General features: G+C 41.6%; 2 protein-coding genes across 3 annotated transcripts; one reads left to right on the top strand and one right to left on the bottom strand.

The window, feature by feature from the left end:
- Positions 1-128: 128 nt before the first annotated feature.
- LOC125980036 (AP2-associated protein kinase 1) lies at positions 129-15,538 on the bottom strand. Of its 2 annotated transcripts, none has more exons than XM_049739002.2 (20): positions 14,674-15,538; positions 12,880-12,998; positions 12,488-12,596; positions 11,923-12,065; positions 11,609-11,730; positions 11,450-11,531; positions 10,630-10,762; positions 10,374-10,477; positions 10,049-10,131; positions 9,800-9,960; positions 9,250-9,371; positions 8,886-9,188; positions 8,615-8,742; positions 8,365-8,537; positions 8,203-8,292; positions 8,039-8,134; positions 7,839-7,946; positions 7,577-7,747; positions 6,778-6,885; positions 129-1,697 (listed from the first exon to the last, which is right to left on the bottom strand). In XM_049739002.2, exons 1-20 carry the CDS (start codon positions 14,834-14,836, stop codon positions 1,168-1,170), a joined length of 3,048 nt encoding a protein of 1,015 aa, XP_049594959.1. In that variant the 5' UTR covers positions 14,837-15,538; the 3' UTR covers positions 129-1,167. The 2 variants fall into 2 exon arrangements, with proteins under 2 accessions (XP_049594959.1, XP_049594960.1); XM_049739003.2 differs by lacking the exon at positions 129-1,697 and adding an exon at positions 5,225-6,560 and having other exon boundaries at positions 14,674-15,535.
- Positions 15,539-16,053: 515 nt separating this feature from the next.
- Positions 16,054-21,759, top strand: anxa4 (annexin A4). Its single transcript, XM_049739175.2, has 13 exons — positions 16,054-16,110; positions 17,800-17,826; positions 17,914-18,001; positions 18,363-18,457; positions 19,044-19,157; positions 19,235-19,325; positions 19,399-19,478; positions 19,592-19,648; positions 19,727-19,820; positions 20,432-20,527; positions 20,598-20,656; positions 20,735-20,857; positions 20,981-21,759. Exons 2-13 carry the CDS (start codon positions 17,818-17,820, stop codon positions 21,035-21,037), a joined length of 963 nt encoding a protein of 320 aa, XP_049595132.1. The 5' UTR covers positions 16,054-16,110; positions 17,800-17,817; the 3' UTR covers positions 21,038-21,759.
- Positions 21,760-22,131: the final 372 nt, after the last annotated feature.

Below are 22,131 nucleotides of genomic sequence, written 5' to 3'. Positions count from 1 at the left end.
TTCAGTCATTCTAAATTCCGAATAACAGGCTAACATTGGAAGCTTTGGTGTGTTTAGAATACGTCCCTTTTAATAAAACATACTTTGTAACAGTCACTTCAGAAACTACAGATATTGCATAGACAAAGTACATATGATAACTTTAGTACATTATTATTTTTTTGCTCGTCAAATACACAATATGTGTCATTGGTTGTACCGGGAGGTTCAAAGTCAAGTCAGACTATTCTAAAGCAAACGGAATGAGCCCAAAATAATCGAAGCGTTTCCAGTTTGAATCATTTGCAATATTCAAAAGTAGAAATTCTCCTAAAATGTCTGCGATTTTTGGATTAGTATTACATTTGACAACTTTCTTTGGTGCATGACTCAAGGCCACAGCTAGAAATATATCAACTTTGGGCATGTGCATACTTTACAGCCAAAAATATAAATTTCAATTATAGTACCATATTATTTAACAGTTTGGCTTTAGCCACAGGTGCTTGACAAGAAACACTAAAGTCGAACTGTGGCAGGGTTTTTTCATTCTGGACCTGGATTTGACCCATCGGGGTTCAAAAGGGCGCATTGTGGCTGGAGTAGTAAAATGTTGCACACAGCGGGACACACAAATGACATATGAGCGAGGTAGTGAGCTTCACTGGTGAAAAGTATCAGTATGCCCTCGTAAATACTGCAGTTAAACTACAAAAATGGTGAACGAAAAAGGGGGAAGTCAAATCAAAGCATGTTTGCTGTGCCCCCACTCGCCTTAAGGACACATTTGGATTAATTTTGCATTTCGAGAATACGAAAAAAAAGCAGCATTTTTTATTTATGTAAAGGGGGGGGCGATCATTTTGCCACTTGCTGTGGCCTGGAAATGACATCATAGTGCCCAAAGGTAGCCAATCGCAGCTCACCTAATTTCTGGGTTTGGTTAAGTGACACTCAAAAACATAAAATATTACTGTGAAGATTTTTTTTTAGTCAATTTAGTTGGGATTATACAGTAAATCCCACACAAATAATGGGAATGTCTTGAACACTTCAAACAATGAAGAATTTAGTTGGAACTAGCACAGAAAGTGAATAAATATTCCGTTTGAGAAAGATGTCAAAATATATCACCATTGGACTAATTCCAGTGCAGTATTTTTGCACAAAATCAATCTGGTCTGCTAATCAAGGTCTGTGTTGGGAGCACCTGGGTTGAAACGGCGCGGCGCTAAACGGGTCGTCCAGACTCCGCCCCCCGATGGTCCACGAGTGCAGAGGCCCCACAGCCACAGAGCCCACGGCGGCCTGCCGGCCCACCCGGGACACCACGCGGTGCACGGCCACCGGCTGCTGCGGCAGAGGCGTCGGCTGGACCAGGGGGCGCGTCGGGACGACCTGCACGTGCTCCCTGCTCTTCCCGAACGGCGCCTGGAGGAAAACATCAGGCGCCGGCTCGGGTAGTTGTGGGGCAAAAAAGGTGTTACTTGCCGTCCGTTTGTTTTTGAAAGGGGCCAGCAGAAAGATGTCGGGCGTGGGGGGGCTGCTGGGGCATTGATCGGCAGGTTTTGCTTCCGGGCAGGCGAAGGGTCCGCTCCACTCATTTGAGGGAGGTATACATTCAGTGGTCCTCTCCTGTGTCTCCATGGTGACCTGCACAGATGTCACCTTCCCGCCTCCATCTTCTTGCGTGTTACTGGACAGCACCACCTGGTGGTCTGTGTGGAGAAAAAAAAAGATATAGGTAAGCTGGAGAGTCGGAATCCTTTTTGTACTTTTCGAAAAATCAAAAAAAGATGACTCAAAACAGAAAAACAGCAACATAATAATGGAGACAAAGAAAAAAAAAATTAGAAAGCAACTGTCACTTTAAGAGGCCTGGATGCTTGTTCTTACCTGATTAGAAAGAATCAGCTTTCTGGATGAAATAAATGTTGGTTAGTGCATTCAACACAGAATTTCATATTTATTTGAGCCAAGGCACATTTTTAATCAGGAGAACCATGTTTCATTTTCTGCAAATAAATGTTTTAAATTACAATATTTGTATTTGGGATTTATGTTTGTGGGTCCCAAAAAATATACATGGTCGGTCTATATGACAATTTCACTTTTTTATGAGTCTATCAAATGATAGTTTTGTTATTTACTTTCATTCGTGAACAGCAACAAAAAACAATATATATTTTGTCCTTATGTGAAATAACATAAAACACAACAATGGCGTGTTAATCAAACACCAGCCCGCATGCTGACGTTCACATTTGCATTTTATTTGGCCATCCCTTTCGAATGATGTCACAGAAAATAGAAGGGGCACAAGAAAAGATAGCACAGCTCAGACTGATGCGGGTTTGCGGGCCATGAACACAAGCAAGGAGGGCTTGAGGAAAACATCAGCTGACATTTTAGACAGGCTTTCTGCTTCAACGTGGATCGCACTGCCTGCTTGTCGCTTGCGTGCTTTTAGCGCCAAGCTAGGGAGTTGCATAGGTTCAAACTGCAAACGACTGAGAAAAAATGGAGGGCTACAAACAAAGTTTTTGCTGTTCAGATTGGGGCAGAACAACACAGTTTATATCTTTAAATACATTTGTGGAGTGCAGAGTTTTATTTAAAACAATAAGTAGTCAGCCATTTTGGGGATTTGTCCAAATCATAAGCAGATATTGTTTGGTGATCATTTTGAAGATTTGCCAACAAAATGGGGGTGCAAAGGCTCGTTACATCATTACTTGAAGCTTTAATATGTTTTTAGATTTTTCATGGCGGCCATTAGGTCCCCCCCCCCCCTCCTCTACCGGTGGGAACCAATACAATGCTGCTTTTGCCTGCCAGACATTTTCCTCCTGCAAGTGTTTTTGACCATCAAAGTCTTTCCACCTGAGACAAGACTGTGCTTTCAGAAGAGTAACCCTCGCCATATTTGGAGCAAACACACAAGTAGAGAACTCACTCACATTTATACACACACACAAGACACCAACATAACCATCCAATGACACGACCATGCGTTTCCAAAACAACTCAAAAGCGAAACAAAAATTTACACTAAAGCACATATTTTTTTCAACCCCCGAGTGGTCCGGCCAAGAAAATGAAACAGGACGAACACACAAAATAAAATCCCCCTGGCAAGAAAATTCTTTTTTTTTTTTGTTTTGGAATAAAAATATAGTCCTTCATATCATGTCCATGTAAACACACGAAAACGCTTTGTACAAAGGAAGAGGAGCGGAGGACTGAACAGGATTCCCACAACTAACATATCACGTATCATCAGAGAAACACAAAAACAACTCCTTCTCACCCCCCCCCCCCCCCACACACACACACACAGTCCACAAAGAAGAATGAAATATTCATATATTCTTTCAATATCATCTGATGGATATATGTCATAGATATTTTTAAGACTAATATTCAATTCTTACATTCATTCTCTAACACTCTATCTGTATTAACATTTATGGACAGGAAACAAATTCATATATCATATATGTATATATCCACAATAAAGCTATATGACAGTGACTTTATTATGTACATGGGGAAGGGTTGACTAATGTATTTACACTAATGGGGAGGAATGTCGGAAATGTGTTGAATGAGTTAAAGAAAAATGGGAATGAATGAGAAGAAATATTAAATGTCCCACCTATACTCATGGACGATTAGCAGGAATTTGTCATTTTGTTTTGTTTTGATTTTATTGAGAATAAACTGACTTTTCTTTCAAGGGGACATTTATTTATCAAGTGGTGGTTCTGTGTCTCCCCATCTTTTCTTTTCTAGAACCTCACCACAAAAAGTTTGCTAATCAATTTCTAGGGGGAATAGTAACTGCAGAGGTCATAAAGGTCACTTCATATAGCAACAAAGTTCCTAAACTGGCAACGCTAACAAGTCCGCTCACTTTGTCATGTTTAGCTCCGCCCCCAGTCGTCAGGATAACGAAAGGAATTGCTTTAAAATTGTGGAAACATGGCAATATGTGTCTCCTTTAATCAAATATACTATATCTTATTTATAGACAAGTATTACGTATAACACCTAACTACTTAAATGTATTAGAAGTGCTAGTGGCGCAACCTTGTGGTGACATTAGTAAATTACCTTCTCGCTTAAAAAATTTGAAATTGGTAGAAATGTAATTTTTATCCATTTATCCTGGGTGGATTATATTCTATACTAGAAAATAGAAAAATCTATGTACTAAATAAACTGGGAATTATGGTGAATTTTAAAGTTTTGTGATTAAATACAGCTTTATTCGCCCGGCATGTTTTTAGAATATCCTGATCATGTTGCTGGAAAATATATCTAGTTATAAACATACTATATAGTGCAATACAATGCTTAACTTTTTTTGTATGATTTCCTACAATGGAGAATCTGATTTTCCAAAGAATATTAACATTTGCACTATTTATGCGCTACTCATTATTCATCTATTAATGCATATGCAGAAACAGGCGTCTTCTAATTGATATGGCACACTGCTAACCGCTATTACCGTAATTTCCGGACTATAAGCCGCGGCTTTTTTCCAAAATTTTGAACCCTGCGGCTTATAGTCAGGTGCGGCTTATATAAGATTTTTTTCGTGATTTTTGTGATGACTTGATCACTTTTATACACTCGTAAAAAGGCTGTGGACCACTGTTGTGCGGTATCTTGAAGAAAAAAAACAACAAAAATACTATTTTAAAACACTACTATGGCTGCTGCTTATTCTGGCTGTGTTGTTTGTGACTATTATGAGCTTTAGTAGGAATGCACGCTAGGTTACCTGCGTCAAAGGGCTCTAAACCCTTTCTCTTACTCTGCCATTGTATTGAAACCCAATCAATCAGCATTTAAATTCAATTCTTCTGAAATTTTGTTCACCAAAAACAAGTTGTAATGAATGTGAACTTTTAATGCATTTCATTCAGAAGGTTACTTTGAACCCTGAGGCTTAAATGGCGGCGCGGCGTATTTATGGATTTTTACGGCTTTCTGTGTACTGTCTTTCTTTGTAAAAAACTCATGTGCACGTGCGGCTTATAGTCCGGTGCGGCTTATGTAAGAAAAAAACTAAAATATCCCTGAATTTTAGCTGGTGCGGCTTATAGTCCGGTGCGGCTTATAGTCCAGAAATTACGGTAGATTGCCTGCATTGTCATTGACAAGTTTCTAGCAAGCTGTTATTTACCTCAAAAGAGGAGATAATATTCATAGAATAGTATAGCGGCCAGTAAGGATTTTGTTTTGTCGTCTTTTTTTTTTGCACACTTTCCACTGTTGTTCACATATCATTTGATGGCACCAGGAAAAGCTAGATTTTTTTTTTCACAGTAATTTTACAATTTATAAGCAGCTTATGCAAATACATTTTAGGGTTACAAAGGAAATGAAATAAGAAATAAAGCTGGAAAATTATTATTAATACACAAAATAATTTACTAAATTATGGACATAATGTTACAAGTCATAATTTGTTACTAAATAAGAGAATAAATTCTTAATATTACTACAAAAAATCTGTAATATGAAATGAATAAAGTAATATTACTAGAAAAATTTTATAAGGCCTAATATAATATAAGGAGTCACAACTTTTAAAATAAAGTTGTAATATTTTGAGAATGTTTACAACTTTATTATGAAATAAGGATAATTAATTAAAAAAAAGATTACAGTCGTTATTTTAATAAAATAAAGTTATTCCTTGTTACTGGAAATCTTAATTCTTAAGAACAATTGGTGTGGCTTTCACATTTGTGAATTGGGGAGGCTTCTATAACAAAATCTCAATTATATCTCCCTGGGGGAATGACTTTGAGTGACAGCTGCTAATACAAAGCTGCAAATGCAAAGCTTTGAACTTTTGAATTTTTTTTTTTTTAGTCTGGATGCCTGACGGACAAGCTAAGGTGCTAAACAAGGCTTGTTTTGTAAAACTTGTTGCCTTCTGATAATAGAACAGTTTTATTGCTTCGCCTTTGTGAAAATAAGGTGGTTTCGTATCTTTCAATCACCAGTCAGGGGAAAGGAAAATGGATATGTAATGGATATGCATGCCTTTAAAAAATAATAAAATAAATTTCAAGCTCTTAAAATGTGCAAATCAAACAGGGAAGGAGGAGGAGAATCTGTTCAAGGCAAACGACGACAAATTCACTTGTGCACAATGAACTACGACCACTTAGCACTAGGCTTATTGTACGCGACGACAATGAGCTATAGTTTTCGCTATCAGACATCATGTAATATTCAAAGGTTAAGCTCGATAAAGGATGAAGGTTGGAGATGGAGGGAAAAAGATGAGAGGATGGTGAGATGGTGATGCCAATAAAGGAGCTGGGCAAGGATGGCAGGGGGGAACTGCAGCACGCACGAGAAAAAGATGGAAGCCGTAAGTGAGCTATGGCATGACTCGAATCCAGTGTTACGACATCTACGGAGCGGGAAAAGGGGGTGAGGGGGAGCTACAGCCTACAAGTCGATGAGCTGGTCCACCAGCAGAAGGGAGCGGGCCAAGCTGGGCAGGCTGGATTCAGAGCCGCCACTGTTACTGCGCGAGTGGCCTCCTGAAACTGGCCGGAAGAGACAAGGGAGGGAGAGAGGGAGGGAGGGGGCAAAGGGCGGTCGAGCAAACAAGTTGGGGAGGGAAAGGCACAGGGTGAAGGACGGAGGAGAGAGAAAGAAGAATTGAGCTTGATAGAGCTCTGATGCTTTTTTTTAAAAAATATTCTTAGTGAGAGAAGCGTAAGCGGTGGATCCTGGAGTTTTTAAGTCTTTGTGGAAACTTACCTTGGGAGTTCTTCCGACCGGTTACGGGGATGGGGTCAAACTCGTCCTCTGTGGCCGCCTCGGCGCCGCTTTGCTGGGGCTCAAAGTCAGAGATGAAGAGAGACGAATCTGCAGAAAAAATGTAGTCGCATTAAAGAAGTGCAAATTAGCTGCGGTTGCTTCCGACAGCAATTAACACCTGTCCTTCCTCGACACACACCCCAATCTCAAATTAGCAGCGACTGCAGGAACGAGCGCACAAAGGCGGCTTGATGAGTCGTCGCCACGCTACGGCGCCTCCAGCACATTGATTTAGCAGCACGCAGCAGGTGGCCAGACAGACACTTCTGTTGTGATTCACAGTCGCCTCAGACGGCGACAGTCAAACGCTTTCGTTCAGCGAGCTGACGTTTAAAGGGCAGCTGCGCTTGTGCCACGACGATGATTCCGCTTCTTGTCCACGCCGCATTTCAAAAGGTAATGCTGACATTGTCGCTGCATTTACACATTACAAATGAGTCATGGCTGTCTTTACATTCACAAAAACATTTTAAATCAAATTTGCAGCTATTACCTCAACAAGCTAACATCACTGCTGGCTAGTAAATCTTGCAGGATTTTTTTTTAATTTTGCATTTCTGCCACTTTGGCTAACATACCTTTACCTTTTGTTATGCACATATAAGGCAATTGTATTTTTTCTTTTCAATTCAGACAAAATATTGCCTGAACTCCAAACCATACCAATGAAGAGGTTCCAATTCATCCAGCTCTCCTGTGCTCAAAGCAGAAATCTCTTGGGCCAATTTCACACACCTACCTGCTGTTTTGGGCTGTGCAGATTCTCCAGACAGCAGACCAAACTCGTCTAAAGCAGACACAGCGGAGGCGGAGGACACTGAGGAGGCGGCGCTGCTTACGGCACCTGGAGGTGCGGATGCACCGGAGATCAGAGAACAGCCCAGCAGAGAGGCGTCTGCAGTGATGTGATCTGACAAAAAAGGCAGAACGTTAGATGGTTTTCCCAGCGTCGTTAGCAACTACCTCCGTAATCCTGACTGGATTCATAAAACAAAGGTTACCTTTTGCAGAGTCCTCCACAGAACTGCCAAAAGGATCAGACAAAGACAGCAGGTCAGGAAGCATGAGTGAAGACACGTCTGGAGATTTGAGTCCTTCAATAAGCTTCTCTGAGAAAAGACAAGGAATTTGAGAAGAAATCTTTATAATTTGTATTTTTATTTATTATGCATATTTTTGGAGTATATTTTTACACAGTTACCTGGTGCGTTTGACAGTTCAAGGGTATGGAATGGATCTGGGACGATCAACAGTGATGCTCCTGAATCAGTGTCAACAATGGCTGATGGTCGTTCAGCTAAGATAAGCAAAATAAAATGCAAATCGTAAAAAAAGGAGATTTTTATGTGTTTGTGTAACGGCTACCTTGTGAGTCTTGTTCTGTATTTTCCTCGTGTGAGGTCTGCAAGCCCGGTATCAGCTCTCCACACGGCGTTTCACACTCTGAGGGCGGGTCTGCAATCCATGGCCACACAAAATTTTCATAACTCAATAATGTAAAGTTCAAGTCAATATGCAAAAATTTACCCGAAGGCTTTGCATCCTTGGGTTTGATTTCCTCGGCGATGAAGCCTGAGAAGCTATCATTGTCGTCAAATGGGTTCCATGTGGGCGGTGAGGTGATGTCACCGCTGGGGGCGGGGACTTTGTTTTGGTCCTGGACGAGATCGCCATGAGGCTGGACGGAGTCAACTTGAGGCCTAAAGACAAAAGAAACTAGTTGAAACAGAGGACAGAAGGGAACTGGATTCAATTTCCAGGATTTGAAATGACTTACTGGACAATATCTTCTTCTGCTGCCTGTGAGGAGTCTTCGTTGGCTCCATTGGTGGTGCTCGCCGTGACATCACTTGGGACACGTTTGTGGCTTTGCACCTCCGTTGTCTTCGGGGAAGCGGGTGGAGTCTGATTTGAAAAGAATCACGCGTGTGGAATACCGGGACCAAAAAATCTTGTGTCATATTGTCTACTTGTTTCATTTACAAATTTTTACTGAGCATTTAAATCTAAATCAGGCTCGGAATGTTTTCGTGAAAAACACAAATTACCGTCTCAGCTGCAACTTCCGTGGCAGCCGCCTGAGCTTGGACGACCGACGGCTGACTCGTTTGCTGCGGTTGCTCGTCCGGCGGTTTGTTGAGCGTCGGCTGAGCTGCGGGCGTCTGAGCCTGAGTGGGCAGCTTGCGTCGAGCGGGACGCTGAGGTGCCGCCGGGCTGGACGGACATTGCGGCGCCTGTTGTGAGGCGGGGCTGGCCACGGACGGAGGCGGAGCCGTTTGCTGGGCTGTGGACGGCTGCGCTTGGGCTTGCGGCTGGACATCTGCCTTGGAAACGGGTGCCACTGAAGCAGGCTGCACAGCACACTTACATAAGTCGCCATTGAAACACCAAAATTCCAAATCTCCTACATACCTGCTTCTGTGCCGCTACGGCTTGGCTGGAGTTATTTTGTGACTGGACCAGAGGCAAAGCACAAGTTTGCACCTTCTGTGACTGGAGGGCCGCAGCTGGCTGCGAGAGATTCAAGCTGACTCCTGTGGGAGATCGCACACATGGACGTTTGCATGTTGGCAAATGCATCCTTATGACATGTCATTCACGACTGTGAAAATAATGAGTAGAATTAGTTAGCAAATAAGCTAATAGTTAGCATCGTTGCTTTTATTTCTTCTTGTTTTTTTTTTATCTGCAGTCTGGGTGAAGTAGGAACACAAATTTTTGTCTTGGTTTCTCATAGTTCAAAAAAATTAAAAAAATTTAAATCCAGCATAGATGAAACCCACTTTTTTTCCCCGCCAACATAACTCGAGTAGCACATTAGGGAACCAGGCAAGAGAATCTAATTTCTAATAGCACTCCCTTTAATTTCACTTTCTGACACGTGTTCTTGATCCTGTCCACTCGAGAATTAATCTTTATTCTACTGCTCTGTGACAAATATGGGTAAAGTCCTGCCACTTACCAACAGGCTGAGCTGCCCCGGCGGGGAGATTAGCCCGCTTGCGAGGCGTGAGGGCAGCGGGCTGAATGGGAAGGATGCCAGCGGCGGCTTGAGTATGAGCAGCTTTGGGCCTCTGGCGAGGAGTGATTGAAGTTTCGGTGGTTGGGATCGGGTCTGTCAGTCTGGTAACAAAGACGGGCGTTAGCTCAAAATGATTAACTCGCTGATATTAGCACATCTCAAAAGGCAATCCGAGAATGTGAGACTTACCGTGGCTTGGCTTGACTCTTCTTGGCTGCAGCAGCTTCGCTTGCTTTGATTGGCTCAGGAAGTTTGGAAGGAATTGAAGAATTCTTGATGCGGAGGGAGGGAGAAGGACATCTTTATTTACACTGTCAAGCGCAACAAGGCAGAACATAAAATAAAAAGCAATGCGGGCGGTCGACAGTTTGCGGTGCTCATGATGTTATCACGTGGATCGATTGGTACCTTTTCCTAATGTTGAATTATCTGCTTTAGTGGGTCACGCTCAATAAAAAAGCATGTGAATAAAATCAATCACGGATGACAGAATGAAAAAAAAAAACCAACAGACCTTCACGTTCTGAACAGGACAAGTCCGCTGTGCCAGTTTAAAGGCAAAGTAGGACACCTGGTAGATATCTGGCCTTTTGTCTGGGTCAGGCTCCAGCATGTAGCCTGCAAAAACATGACACAGAGCTGTCAGGGTCGGATTATTTATAAAAAAACAAAAAAGAAGAGCAGAACTACTGAGTCACATATCCATGCCTTTGTGAGAGCACAATTTGCCAAACAACAGTTTAATAATAAAAGTGTTAAGAAGGACTAACGAATGAGGCAGTGGAGATCATAAGAGTAGCGGGAGTTGTCCGGAATGGTGAAACTGCCATCGCAAATGGCCACCTGGCTTTCACCAAAGGGCAGAGTGAAGAAGCACAACTTGTAGAGCAAACACCCCAGCGCCTGGAGAAGGAACACCACATGCACGCCCCATCACACCAAAAACACCAAGCCGAGACGAAAGGAGCGATCAAAACAAGCTTGTCAAATACATCGCACTCGTTTAATTTCAATGCTCAATTTGTATTAGTTGCAAAGTAATGTTGACAGAAGCTCAGGCTATCATATTTTGTTTTATAATCCCAGATCGCAAAGCCTCTGTTTAATAACTAAAGCTATTGGGTAACACGCCCTTGGGTGTCCAGAAGGGGGAGAAATTCCAGGTCCGACTGCATTGAAGTCTAAAAATAGATTATACAGTACAGTGGGCTGCTTTCAATGCATGGCTGGCTACCTTTCGAGCGCCACAATGCAACCAGAGCAATCATTCAGAGAGGAAACGATCAAAAGCGAAGCACATACAAACAAACCTAATTTTGAGTAATTTTTTTTGGTCTTGTTCGATCACTCAGCACAATCCTGATTGACGGGTGTCTCTTGAAAATGATCTAAAATGTTAAGCCTGGTCAACATTACTGATAGCAATTTTATTCGGAGCTAAGAACTTCCTGAAACAGAACGATAGCCGAGTGGGAAGTGAAAATTGTCGTGTGCATGTCTTAGCTGAGTCATATTTTAGTTGCGCCAGTTTCAAATTAGATGTCTCTTTCCCAAATCATTGTGACAATAATCCTCACTATCATTACCAACCCATATATCTGCTTTGGTTGTAATGATCTTGTTGTTGTAGAGGTTCACCATCTCAGGTGCACGATATGACAAGGTGGTGTACCTGAGAGGGAAAAAAAAAGACAAGGAATTGCATTCAGTCTGATCACGTGACCCCAAAATAAATAATAACACACTCACTTTTTAATCTCTTCCTCCACAGCTGCCACGCCTTCCGTCTGTGGACTCAGGGACTTGTTAGTGGCGCTGCCAAAGTCACAAAGCACGTAATGACCTTTGTCGTGCAGGAGGATGTTCTCCACCTAGACACATCAAAGATGAGACTTGACACACACTTAAAGGCAACCATCAAACACGTAATTGACCTTATCTGGCACTTTGCATAATGAACGGGGCGGGGGGGAAAAAAATATTCACATGACGGCCCATTGGATTTAAGTGAGTCTTTGCGACATCCAAAAATAGAAAGTGCAAGAAAATTCACAATGTGTCACCTTAAGGTCTCTGTGGACGATAGGTGTCTTGCGCTGGTGCAGGCGCGACACGGCGTCGCAGGTGTCGCAGAAGATCTGAAGCAATTCGGCCTCTGTGAAGCCCGTCTGCAGCCTTTGATTCATTAAATTAACAACCTGGCCGCCTGCAAAATAAGCAGGATGCATAAGTAAAAAAAAAAAAAAAAAAAAAAACGTCTTCATGGTGATTTACAAGTGCGTCCATGTGGGTCACACTGATAAAAATATCCTCTTCACGCTTCATTAGGGTCCCTCAGCGGCTAACAAAAAAAAAACAGCTTTTTCCATTCACTTGACTGTAGAAAAGAAGTAACGTGCTTCTGGAAAGATTTTGCATTTTCTCATTCATTCAGAATTTCAACCCTGTCATCTCAAATACAAATTAATTAAAGACATAATGGGAGCAGCAAAAGAAAAATGACTTCACTAAAACACTATGAAGAAGCTGTATTGCGAAACAAAACATACAAGATATTACTTGCCACAAAACTCAAATCAAGAAAAGTTACACATTACAGCCACACCCATTTTCTTCAAGGCAACTCACCCTTGCAGTAGTCCATCAGTATGAAGACCTCCCACACGTCCCTTGACCCCATGGCTGTGATGCTGGAGTCCAGATAAGCCACAATATTCTTGTGGCCCACGAGGTCCTTCTGCAAGCCGAGACACAAAAAGGGCATCGTGACCTCGCAGGAAGTTAGTGCGAGACGTGCCAATTTTGAGCGACAAGAATGTTTGGAAGCAGCGAGTGAGCAAGTTACTGTTGGTTTTTAAAAGAAAACACTGGAGGGCGGAGCCCGGCAGATAAAACGTGTCACTCCAAACTCAACATTCCGTTCCTCAATGTATAAATAGAATATAGAATAACATACATTATATACCGCCGTATTTTTGTGTGAGCTTCATGAAGCAGGCGTCTAATTTCCATGGACTCACCATGATTTGAATCTCGCACTTGCACACTTGCAGGTCGTACTCGTTGTTGACGTACATCCTCTTCAAGGCGCAGCGCACGCCCTGATTTGTTTTCACCAGGAACACGATCGCAAAGCCACCTGTTAGGACACACACACGGACAAGAATCCATATTGCACGCTGTATTTGTCCGATTTTGATCAAGGCATTCAAACCACATTGAAATTCATCAAAATGGTCAGGACAAATAAAACGTTTGAGGCCTGTACAGTGTTATGCATTAGTCATGTCTTTGCTGCGGGCTTGATATAGTGTCGAGGCCGACATGGCGGCCTTACCATCTGCTGCAGCTCAGACCACAAATTCACTTTGCGCCCTTCGGTCTGGATCACTCGTCTTCGATTTCAGGCTGATGTTACGCGCTTACCGTGGCGTGCCATACTGAATTCTACGACAGCGCTGAGGTGCATTAAAAGTGTATGAGATGGCCATGTAGCTAAATGTACAGTATGTTTGGACACAACATTAGGTACCCCTGCAGTCCTAAATCAAGTTGCTGTGACATCACAGTACAAGGGCCGATGTGTCCCAAATGAAGCATTCCAACACATTAAGTTTCCTGTTTTTCATTTCGTACAACAAATTACCTGCAACTGCTCAATGCAAATGAATAAAGGTGGGGCTAAAAATAGACGCGATCCATTTCTGCATCGAAAATACAAATAAGTAAACTGACAGCACGGATGCTAATATTTGCTGATATACAAACAACTAAAAGGATCACAGTATTGTTTTGACAGTAGCAATCAACACAAAGTATTGGCACAGTGATAATTTTGCTCCCGCTCTAGTATTGGCGCTCCCTACGTTTTACGAGTGCACAGGGAGTGCAATTTACACGGAAAAATAGATGTTTATACTGTGTTAATCTCATAAGCAGGCAAAGTGGATTTTATGTTGTCTTATCCTCCCACCTCAGTCGCACAGAAGGAAATTATCTCGCTAGTCAGTTTTTAATTGAGTTTCTTTCTCGCAATCGATGATGGAGCTGGCTTCTTGGGTCGTTTAACTCAAAAGCGAGACCATAGAAAGTCAGTTTTGAGGCTCTGGATCTAATTCAGCAAGAGCATTTGATCCACACTACAATTTAAACTCACAAAATTATCATTTACATTTTTATAATCCTGTCTACCCACCTGCTGCCATGCACATAACAGAACAGCTTGTGTGTTTAATTTAACAGAAACTTCACACCATACAAGTAATTTTGCACATAAATGGGAACAATATAATACTGAATATTATCAGAGAGGGGCAGACAGACTTTCCACTGGGTCAGCACAAGAAAAATAAATTCATAGATGAGGTTTTCTTGCATTTAAAGGAATTAATAGTGTCTTAATTCACACACATCAAAATGCATAATCTATAATAATTGTTGCGAGAGCCCCTTGTCAAGTAATGGACTATTTCATCTTTTTAAAAGATTTTCTCAGTGACAAGTTGTCAGTGACAGTCGAAGAGGTTGCGGTGGTAATGAAGGAGTGACACAAGGAAAAGATGTGAGGATGCATTTAAGTGGTCAACATGGTCCACTGTTTTTACTAAATGTCGATCAACATTTTTATTGATGACTATGAAAGCATTGAGATGATTTGACAATAATACACATGGATTTTAGAGGTTTTCTCTGTCTCAGAAATTGATTTCACAATTTTTGGTTCACATGAATATGCAGGGTGATAAAAGCCAAATGTGTGCCTCGGTTGCTAAACATTGACAACATGCGAGAGAGTAACAAATGCCCTCATTCACCTTCGGCTATGATCTCCTCCACGGTGACTTGGTGGCGGCCAACAGTGAAGGTTCGCCCGATGAAGTTCCCCCCGGCATGGCTGGACCCAGAGCTGCTACCACCTCCTCCAGAACCAGGTCCGGAGCTGACCAACTCCCGACGGGAATCGAAGAACTTCCTCATGGCGTCAAAAACGACAGGATACTAGATTTGTGGTTTAAGAGGGATGCTTTGTCGTTGTTTGGTTTGTAGCATCCAAACACGGATATCAGTGTCGATGACGCCGAAAGAGATTTTGATGGTAGAATGAAAATTGGCACGCCGAAAACGGTTGCGCCTAGCTGTTATGTAAGTGAATTACACAGGGGGAGGCTATAGTAGCATCCTCCGGGTAACGTACAGTAATTTCCCTTTTGTAGCTATTTAGCTCGTTTCATCCGACGAAAACATCTCTTCCATCTCTGGTAGCAGCTAGCCGGATGCTAGCTCCTCGCACGCTATGACATTTCGCGTTTGAGGTTATCCGTGTTATCCTCTGTTGAGGGGCTTCGAAGGAAAACTGCCTCTCTCGGCCAATATTTCCATCCTCAGTCGAGCTGTGCGGACGTTCGGTGGCACGTAGCCTCGCTGGTAGCCATTTAATCACATCTACTGACGATAAAACCTGATTTAATAGTTTTCTTTTTAAATCTTGCTTCGGTTCTCGTCGATCACACTATTTGGAATCAAACTCAAAACGTGACACGTTCCTAAAAATGAGTAAAGAGCGTCCGGAGGTTTTTTGCTTCAATCTCGGCAACCACAGCGTTCTCTGGCTGCCAACGATATCGCAACATCCCGAGCTGTTGCCGTTCAAGGCTCGCATGGGATTATGGTTAATGTAGTGCGCCACACGCAGCTGCAGACTCTCCTCCCTCATCGGGTATGATGTCATATGTGGCGTTCAGGGGGAATGAGAGGCAGCAGAAAGCACCACTAATAACTGGGTTTCGCTGTCGTCCCCGTTTTTAATTACTCGGTCAGGTACTGATAGACGTTAATATAAACGACATTACTTTAATTTATTGAACTGGAATGCAAATAAAAATAAATTGTATTCATAGCTTTGTGTTATTTCAAGGTAATTAAAATGACCAACATGTAATACAAGTCTTGAATGCAACTGTGTTGAGAGTTGACTAATATTTCCATTTATTTATGAATATGGCATTCTAAGAAATGTATGTCGGTATTGTGAAATAGCGAAAGTGTAAACCCCGACTTCCTGTTTTGCCGTGGTTCTTGAACGTATCTGCATAACGCATATGCTTTTGCAAAAAAAAAAAAAAAAAAAAAAAAAAAAAAAGAAAAGACTCGGAGTAGGTGGGACTTTGGGCCATCTGAGTGATAAAAAGCCTTAGTTTCCTGGTTTACGCTGTCTTTTGGCTGACGTACAGATTGCACCGTCATCGACACAGGTAAGACTTCTGTTCCGTTTGCGGCGTGATAAGTGTTAAGAGCAATATACCGCACTTTTTTGCAGGTTTTGAATTTGACGCAATCGAATTGAGACTGCGGCACGGTGGGCGCCCTCGATGACTTCTGGGTGTGCCCAATTTGATCACAAGTTAACGGGTTGTCTTTTAAGTCTTGCGAAATCATGCAACTTTCAACTCGGTTTAGTGAGAGCAATGCCTTTTGGAGTTGGGAAATTAATATAAAGTTATTTACGCGTTGATCAAATTTCCCAAATCTTGCACAACTCTTGGCACAATACTGCATTATTGTTTTATGATGACGACTGTATAAATCAAATATGACCTTATTTAGTTCGTACATTTATGCTGTGCTTCTCAGTTACACAGTAACTGTAGCGTAAGATATGCCACACAATGCCACACCGCCCATAATTCATAAATAGATCGGGTCATACAAGAAAGAATGCATGACTGAAATGAAGAGCAGCCAACACAAAGTGAAGGTAGTTAGCAGGACTGCTTGTCAGTTCTGAGATTGTAGGCTCAAATCTCCTGACTTTTTGTGCTAATTCTACATGTTCTCTTTATGCTTCCTTCCACATGATAAAAACATTTGTGTGGCCCGTTGAAAACTTGAAGTTTACCTACAAGTGCCTTCATTATTAATTTGGGGTACTCCACCTCCGCCCCCATAAAGGCAGCTTCGAGGGGCTGCAGCTCACCCGGCCCTCACCCTATTGAGAACAAGCACTTTGGAAACAGAGGGACATAAACAGAATATAATATAATATATGTAATATGTCTTGTCACCGTGGGATAGTAGGAAACGCAATTTCGATCTCTTTTTGTGTCTTGACGTGAAGAAATTGACAACAAAGCAGACGTTGACTTTGAATATTAGTTATAGTACCAGTAGTGTAAAAGCAAACACACACCCATGTGTGTATGTACACACAGTCAAATGTGTGATGGCGACACACAAATGATCCTGTGGCAGCCCCTGGGTCCTCTTATGAAGTGTAGAGTAGAACAACGTCCTAACAGTATTTGTATATTTGATCATCTAATGTTTGTCTTGTTGAATTTCCCTTTGATGGCATAGATGAATGGATAGAGCCTAACATGTGATTTAAAAGTAAACTACAGATAAATACAAATTAAAATAAATTATGTCCTGTAACTGAGTGTAGAGCTTGTCATCAGTAAAATAATTTAAATAAAAAAAAAAATAAAAACATAAAAAGTAAACAAAGCCTTCTGATTGTATAGAGGCAGTATAATGCGTAAAATTCATTAAATAAAATTGAATTGTGCCCCATGATTGGGTGGAAGATGCAAATTAAATTGACAGATAACTTAAATTAAATTAAATCTACAAAGGTCAACAACCTGAGGGAGTATGGGTAGACATTATGCGGCCATTTCCGTGTAAGAAGATCCACATGGGCAGGAAATAGTGAGCTATGCACTACGGTTGGTTTAATTACAGGTGTGTTCAAACAAAAGAAAGAAAACTCTTAATGGGATTAGCTGGGACCAAGAGAACCTGTCAACAAGTGTACGCAAGAGCCTCCATGGGACGATGAAGCACATGAATTATTGAGATGGAGGTTAATGAGGGTCACTATGAACAATACTACCCGTTGCTACGGCTACCACGTTATTAACTGAATTATATTTTTTTTGCAGCTCTCTATTCATCTCACTATGGCAGCGGTGAGTCTACTGCTATTTTTGTTAAAAAGAAATTCCCGTTGATTATGGAGTTGTTTTTTGCATTTTTTTTCCTTTCTTAATAACTAGATTGGAAAACGCGGAACAGTGACGGAGGCAGCTGGATTCGACCCAGAGGCAGACGCCCAGAAACTTCGTGGTGCTATGAAGGGAGCTGGTGAGTCTCACAAAATAGTGTGTGTCTCCATGGAAAAAAAAAACTCCTCCTACTCTCTGACAAAGTCAAAAATTCCATCTTGCTCAGGTTTTCTACAGCCCATTTATTTTTCTCATTTGTGACAGCTATGCATTGTAGCGAACATTCAATTTGTTTGTAACGGCAACTTTATGAATGGGAATGTTAATTTTATTAGCTTAAATCATCCTCGCCTGACTCTGACACATGCTTTCTATGTTGAGGCCAATTTGCTTTTCCCTGATTCTGTGACCGAATCACGAGGAAAAAAAACACCTCACCCCGGAGCACTGAAAATGATCATTGTCTTATTTTTTTAACAAAAGAAAAAAATGTCTCACAGGCACCGATGAGGCTGTCATCATTGATGTGTTAGCGCACCGCACTATCGCCCAGAGGCAGCGTATCAAGGAAGCCTTCAAACAGGCGGTGGGGAAGGTGAGCATAAACAAAATATTGTCCCCATCCTAATTATACAAAGAAACAAAAGGAGACAGCTGGAGAGTTGCAAAACATCTGTTTTCACATCTTAATTCCCCACGCTGCACTTTTTGTTCGTTCTGTATGCAAGACTTGAATTTCGTTGCCATGGTGTTGCTAACGTGACTGTTAATCATTGGCGGGTAAAAAGCAGAAATGGATCCTAGAAAAGTAACGTGAACAATGAGAACGTTGTAATCTGCTGGAAGGATCATCGCATCATATAATCAATAAAACAAGTGGGAGGCACATTGCCTTTTTTTCGTTAATGCCTTTTACAAAACTGACACGTATTGTTCCAATTAATTTCCGATTTAAAGAGATTTTCCATCACAGAAAAATAGATGAGCCATATTGTTAAAACAAAGATCTACTGGAAGTCAATGTGTGTAGCTTACCTTCATGTTCGGCGTCACCTAAAAATGTCACGGCAGTCACGTCGCTAGCAAGCCACACTGCAAACACAAACCACAAAATTTGAAGCTAAGCAAAGCAAAATTACCCCTGGTAGTGTTTTGAATTGGATTTTTCCAAACCTCCTCAGGACCTGGCCGATGAGCTGTCCTCGGAGCTGAGCGGGAACTTCCGTAGCGTGGTGCTGGGTCTGCTCATGCTGGCGCCCGTGTACGACGCCTACGAGCTGCGAACTGCCATGAAGGTCAGAGTTGACTTGGGCAGCTTGATGCTGCTAATCAATACAAAAAAAATTGAAAAACATACATTGTGTGATAACAGGGAGCTGGAACAGAGGAGGCGTGCCTGATCGATATTCTGGCTTCCAGGTCTAATCCTGAAATCCAAACAATCAATGCAGCCTACAAGAAACGTGAGTGTCAATTGTCTCATCAACGAGTGCTAAAATGGTCGTACTGAAATTATTTTTTGGGGGGTCCTGTCAGAATATGGCAATAACCTGGAGGAGGACGTGTGTGGAGACACGTCAGGAATGTTCCAGAGAGTTTTGGTCTCTTTACTCACGGTAAGATACCTCCAAGATTTGAACCCAGAACCTCTCGACTGTGTGGCAGAGGTGCAAACAAGTGTTCACCGTGCTATCTACATAACAAAACAAAAAAATTGTGTCTCATATAGGCTGGACGTGATGAAAGCGAGTCAGTGAACGAGGCCCTAGTGTCGCAGGATGCCAAGGTAGAGAATTTATTTCGGTGTTTAGACAAACCGTATTTAAAAATGAAGTCCTAAATATGATCGATGTTACGGTTGTAGGAAATCTACGAGGCAGGCGAGGCTCGATGGGGCACGGACGAGGTGAAATTCCTGACCGTGCTCTGTGTCAGGAACAAGAAGCATCTGTTACGAGGTATGTTTGCACAAGCGTAAGAATGCCAAGTTCTGTTTGACTTTCTGTCATGAGGGGTTTGTACATTAAACTTTTTTTGCGTGCCACTCATCGTGCATCTGGAATTGATTCACTTTACGTTTTTCACATTTTATTGTTTCAAAATGGCTGTGCAGTGATCCTCACCATCTGGCCTAATTTAGTTTGAGCTTTGCTACGGCTACAGATGACGGCCAAAATGGAGTACACAACTTGGCCTTTCCGCAGATTTAAAAAAATATATATATATTTTCCATTATTTGCTGAAAATTTCTCCTATTCACTGCTTTTGTTCAATCAATAAGTTTTGATTTGGCGCCATCTGGTGTCAACCTGCTGCCAAAACATTGTTTAAATGAATTGAGTAGTGTCATTTAGACAAAAGTAGTCCTTTATCGTCATCTCGTGGCAATCGCAGTACAATATACAATAGTGGTTTTCAAGTCAAAAGTAATTTTGACGGCACTTTTTTTATATTTCATTTTGAAATATAACATAAAACATGGAAAAAGTTGGTCACTGAATACTTGCACTGTATTATTTAACTCATCTTGCTTCTTTCCTCAACTTATTATTATTTCCTTTTTGTTCAGTGTTCGAAGAGTACCAAAAAATTTCCGGAAAAGACATTGAAGAGAGCATCAAGAGGGAAATGTCAGGTTGCCTGGAGGATGTTTTCCTGGCCATAGGTGTGTCACCGATAATACTGTAGCTATTTCCAGCTCTCAGAAATATTGACTTTGTGTTGTCTTCATCCAGTGAAATGTATCAGGAACAAACACGCCTTCTTTGCCGAACGTCTGTACAAATCAATGAAGGTGACTATCGCTCGCTTCAGTGAGCTGATTAAAAATGTCATTTTGACGTGTTTGCTGACATCGTACGCGTGCGAGCAGGGTCTGGGCACCACCGACAGTGTGCTCATAAGGATCATGGTGTCGAGGGCCGAGATTGACATGTTGGACATCAAGGCGCAGTTCCTGAAGATGTACGGCAAATCTCTACATTCATTCATTAAGGTGAGATACTCGACTGTCAGACAACTTATTAATCAGTCAGCCAATGCACCAATGTTAGCTAGCTAGCTAGCATCGGTGTATTGGTGCTAGCTGTCCCTGCTAAGCTAGCATTCATTTCTTTAGGGAGATACGTCTGGTGACTACCGCAAAATCCTTCTGGAACTGTGTGGAGGAGAGTGAAAAGAAACACCATAGAGAGGAAGATCAGCCATCCACGTTGTTCCACGTCGTGAATGACTCACTTTCCTCCCCATCATCTCCTCCGGCCTTTACATTTCTCAACTTCAACCGACCACCGTGCCTTGTTTTACTGTATCTAAGACCAATTATACCAAAGACCAATGACCTTTTACACATGTCCGTGTTTTTCTTCTCTTAAAGGATTTACGAATGGTAATAGCTCCACTATGCGCCTCCGCATCTTCACTGACGGAAAAGACAAATGTGATCGGCTTCTTGTCTCGTTACCGCCCATTCAAGTCCATTTGTTTAATTGAAGCCATTCTTCATTGGTTGAGTCAGCCTCTCAATTACATTAACAGGATCCTAGCCACAATTTTCAACAGTAAAGTGTACTCTAATTAAGTTAAGGACGAGGTCCCTATTCCCAAACTCCCGTCTTCAGCCGGGAGTTGTCAGGGAAACACGGTGTAGCCGTTGTCGCTTTAACAACTGCGAGGCACTAACACAACAAAAAAAACAAAAAACGATAGTCGTCTTTTGTTGACATAGTGCACAACTCAATGTCTCATTATGGTGACTTAAAACGAAATGACTCGTAGGCAACCTTGCCAGTTAATGACTTTGCAACCTGTATCACCGTGATGCTTTTTAGAAAAAAAGAAAGAAAACAATGACGCTATTCAATATGGGAAAATAAAATCCTCCAGTAATCGAGTGAACCTTGGCACTTATCTTTTTTGCTTTGTGTCGTAAAGCCATGTTTATTTTCTCTCTTCATATTCATGAAAAAAATTAAAGATGTTTCATAGTAAGTAATAAAGTTGTGGAGAAGAAAAAAGAATTCGTTATAAAGCATCTCAGAAATGAGAAAAAAAACCCCGCATATTTTGTACAATTACTACTCAACTCAAGACTGCAAAAAATAATGTATAATAATAATGTAAATTGCTGTTCTTTTCCAATTTAATTTTTGAATTAAAAAAAAGTAAGGTGGTGATGCGTGTATAGGACGCATTGCAATTTGCAAAAGTCCTCCCACAAATTAACAACTCCAGCAGGGTGGCATGGCTCAGGTGAAAAGGTCAAAGGCC

The sequence above is a fragment of the Syngnathus scovelli genome, chromosome 13 (assembly GCF_024217435.2).
Source record: "Syngnathus scovelli strain Florida chromosome 13, RoL_Ssco_1.2, whole genome shotgun sequence".
Classification (NCBI taxonomy): domain Eukaryota; kingdom Metazoa; phylum Chordata; class Actinopteri; order Syngnathiformes; family Syngnathidae; genus Syngnathus; species Syngnathus scovelli.
Note: the sequence above shows the minus strand (reverse complement) of the source record. Positions and strands in the feature narration are given on the sequence as shown.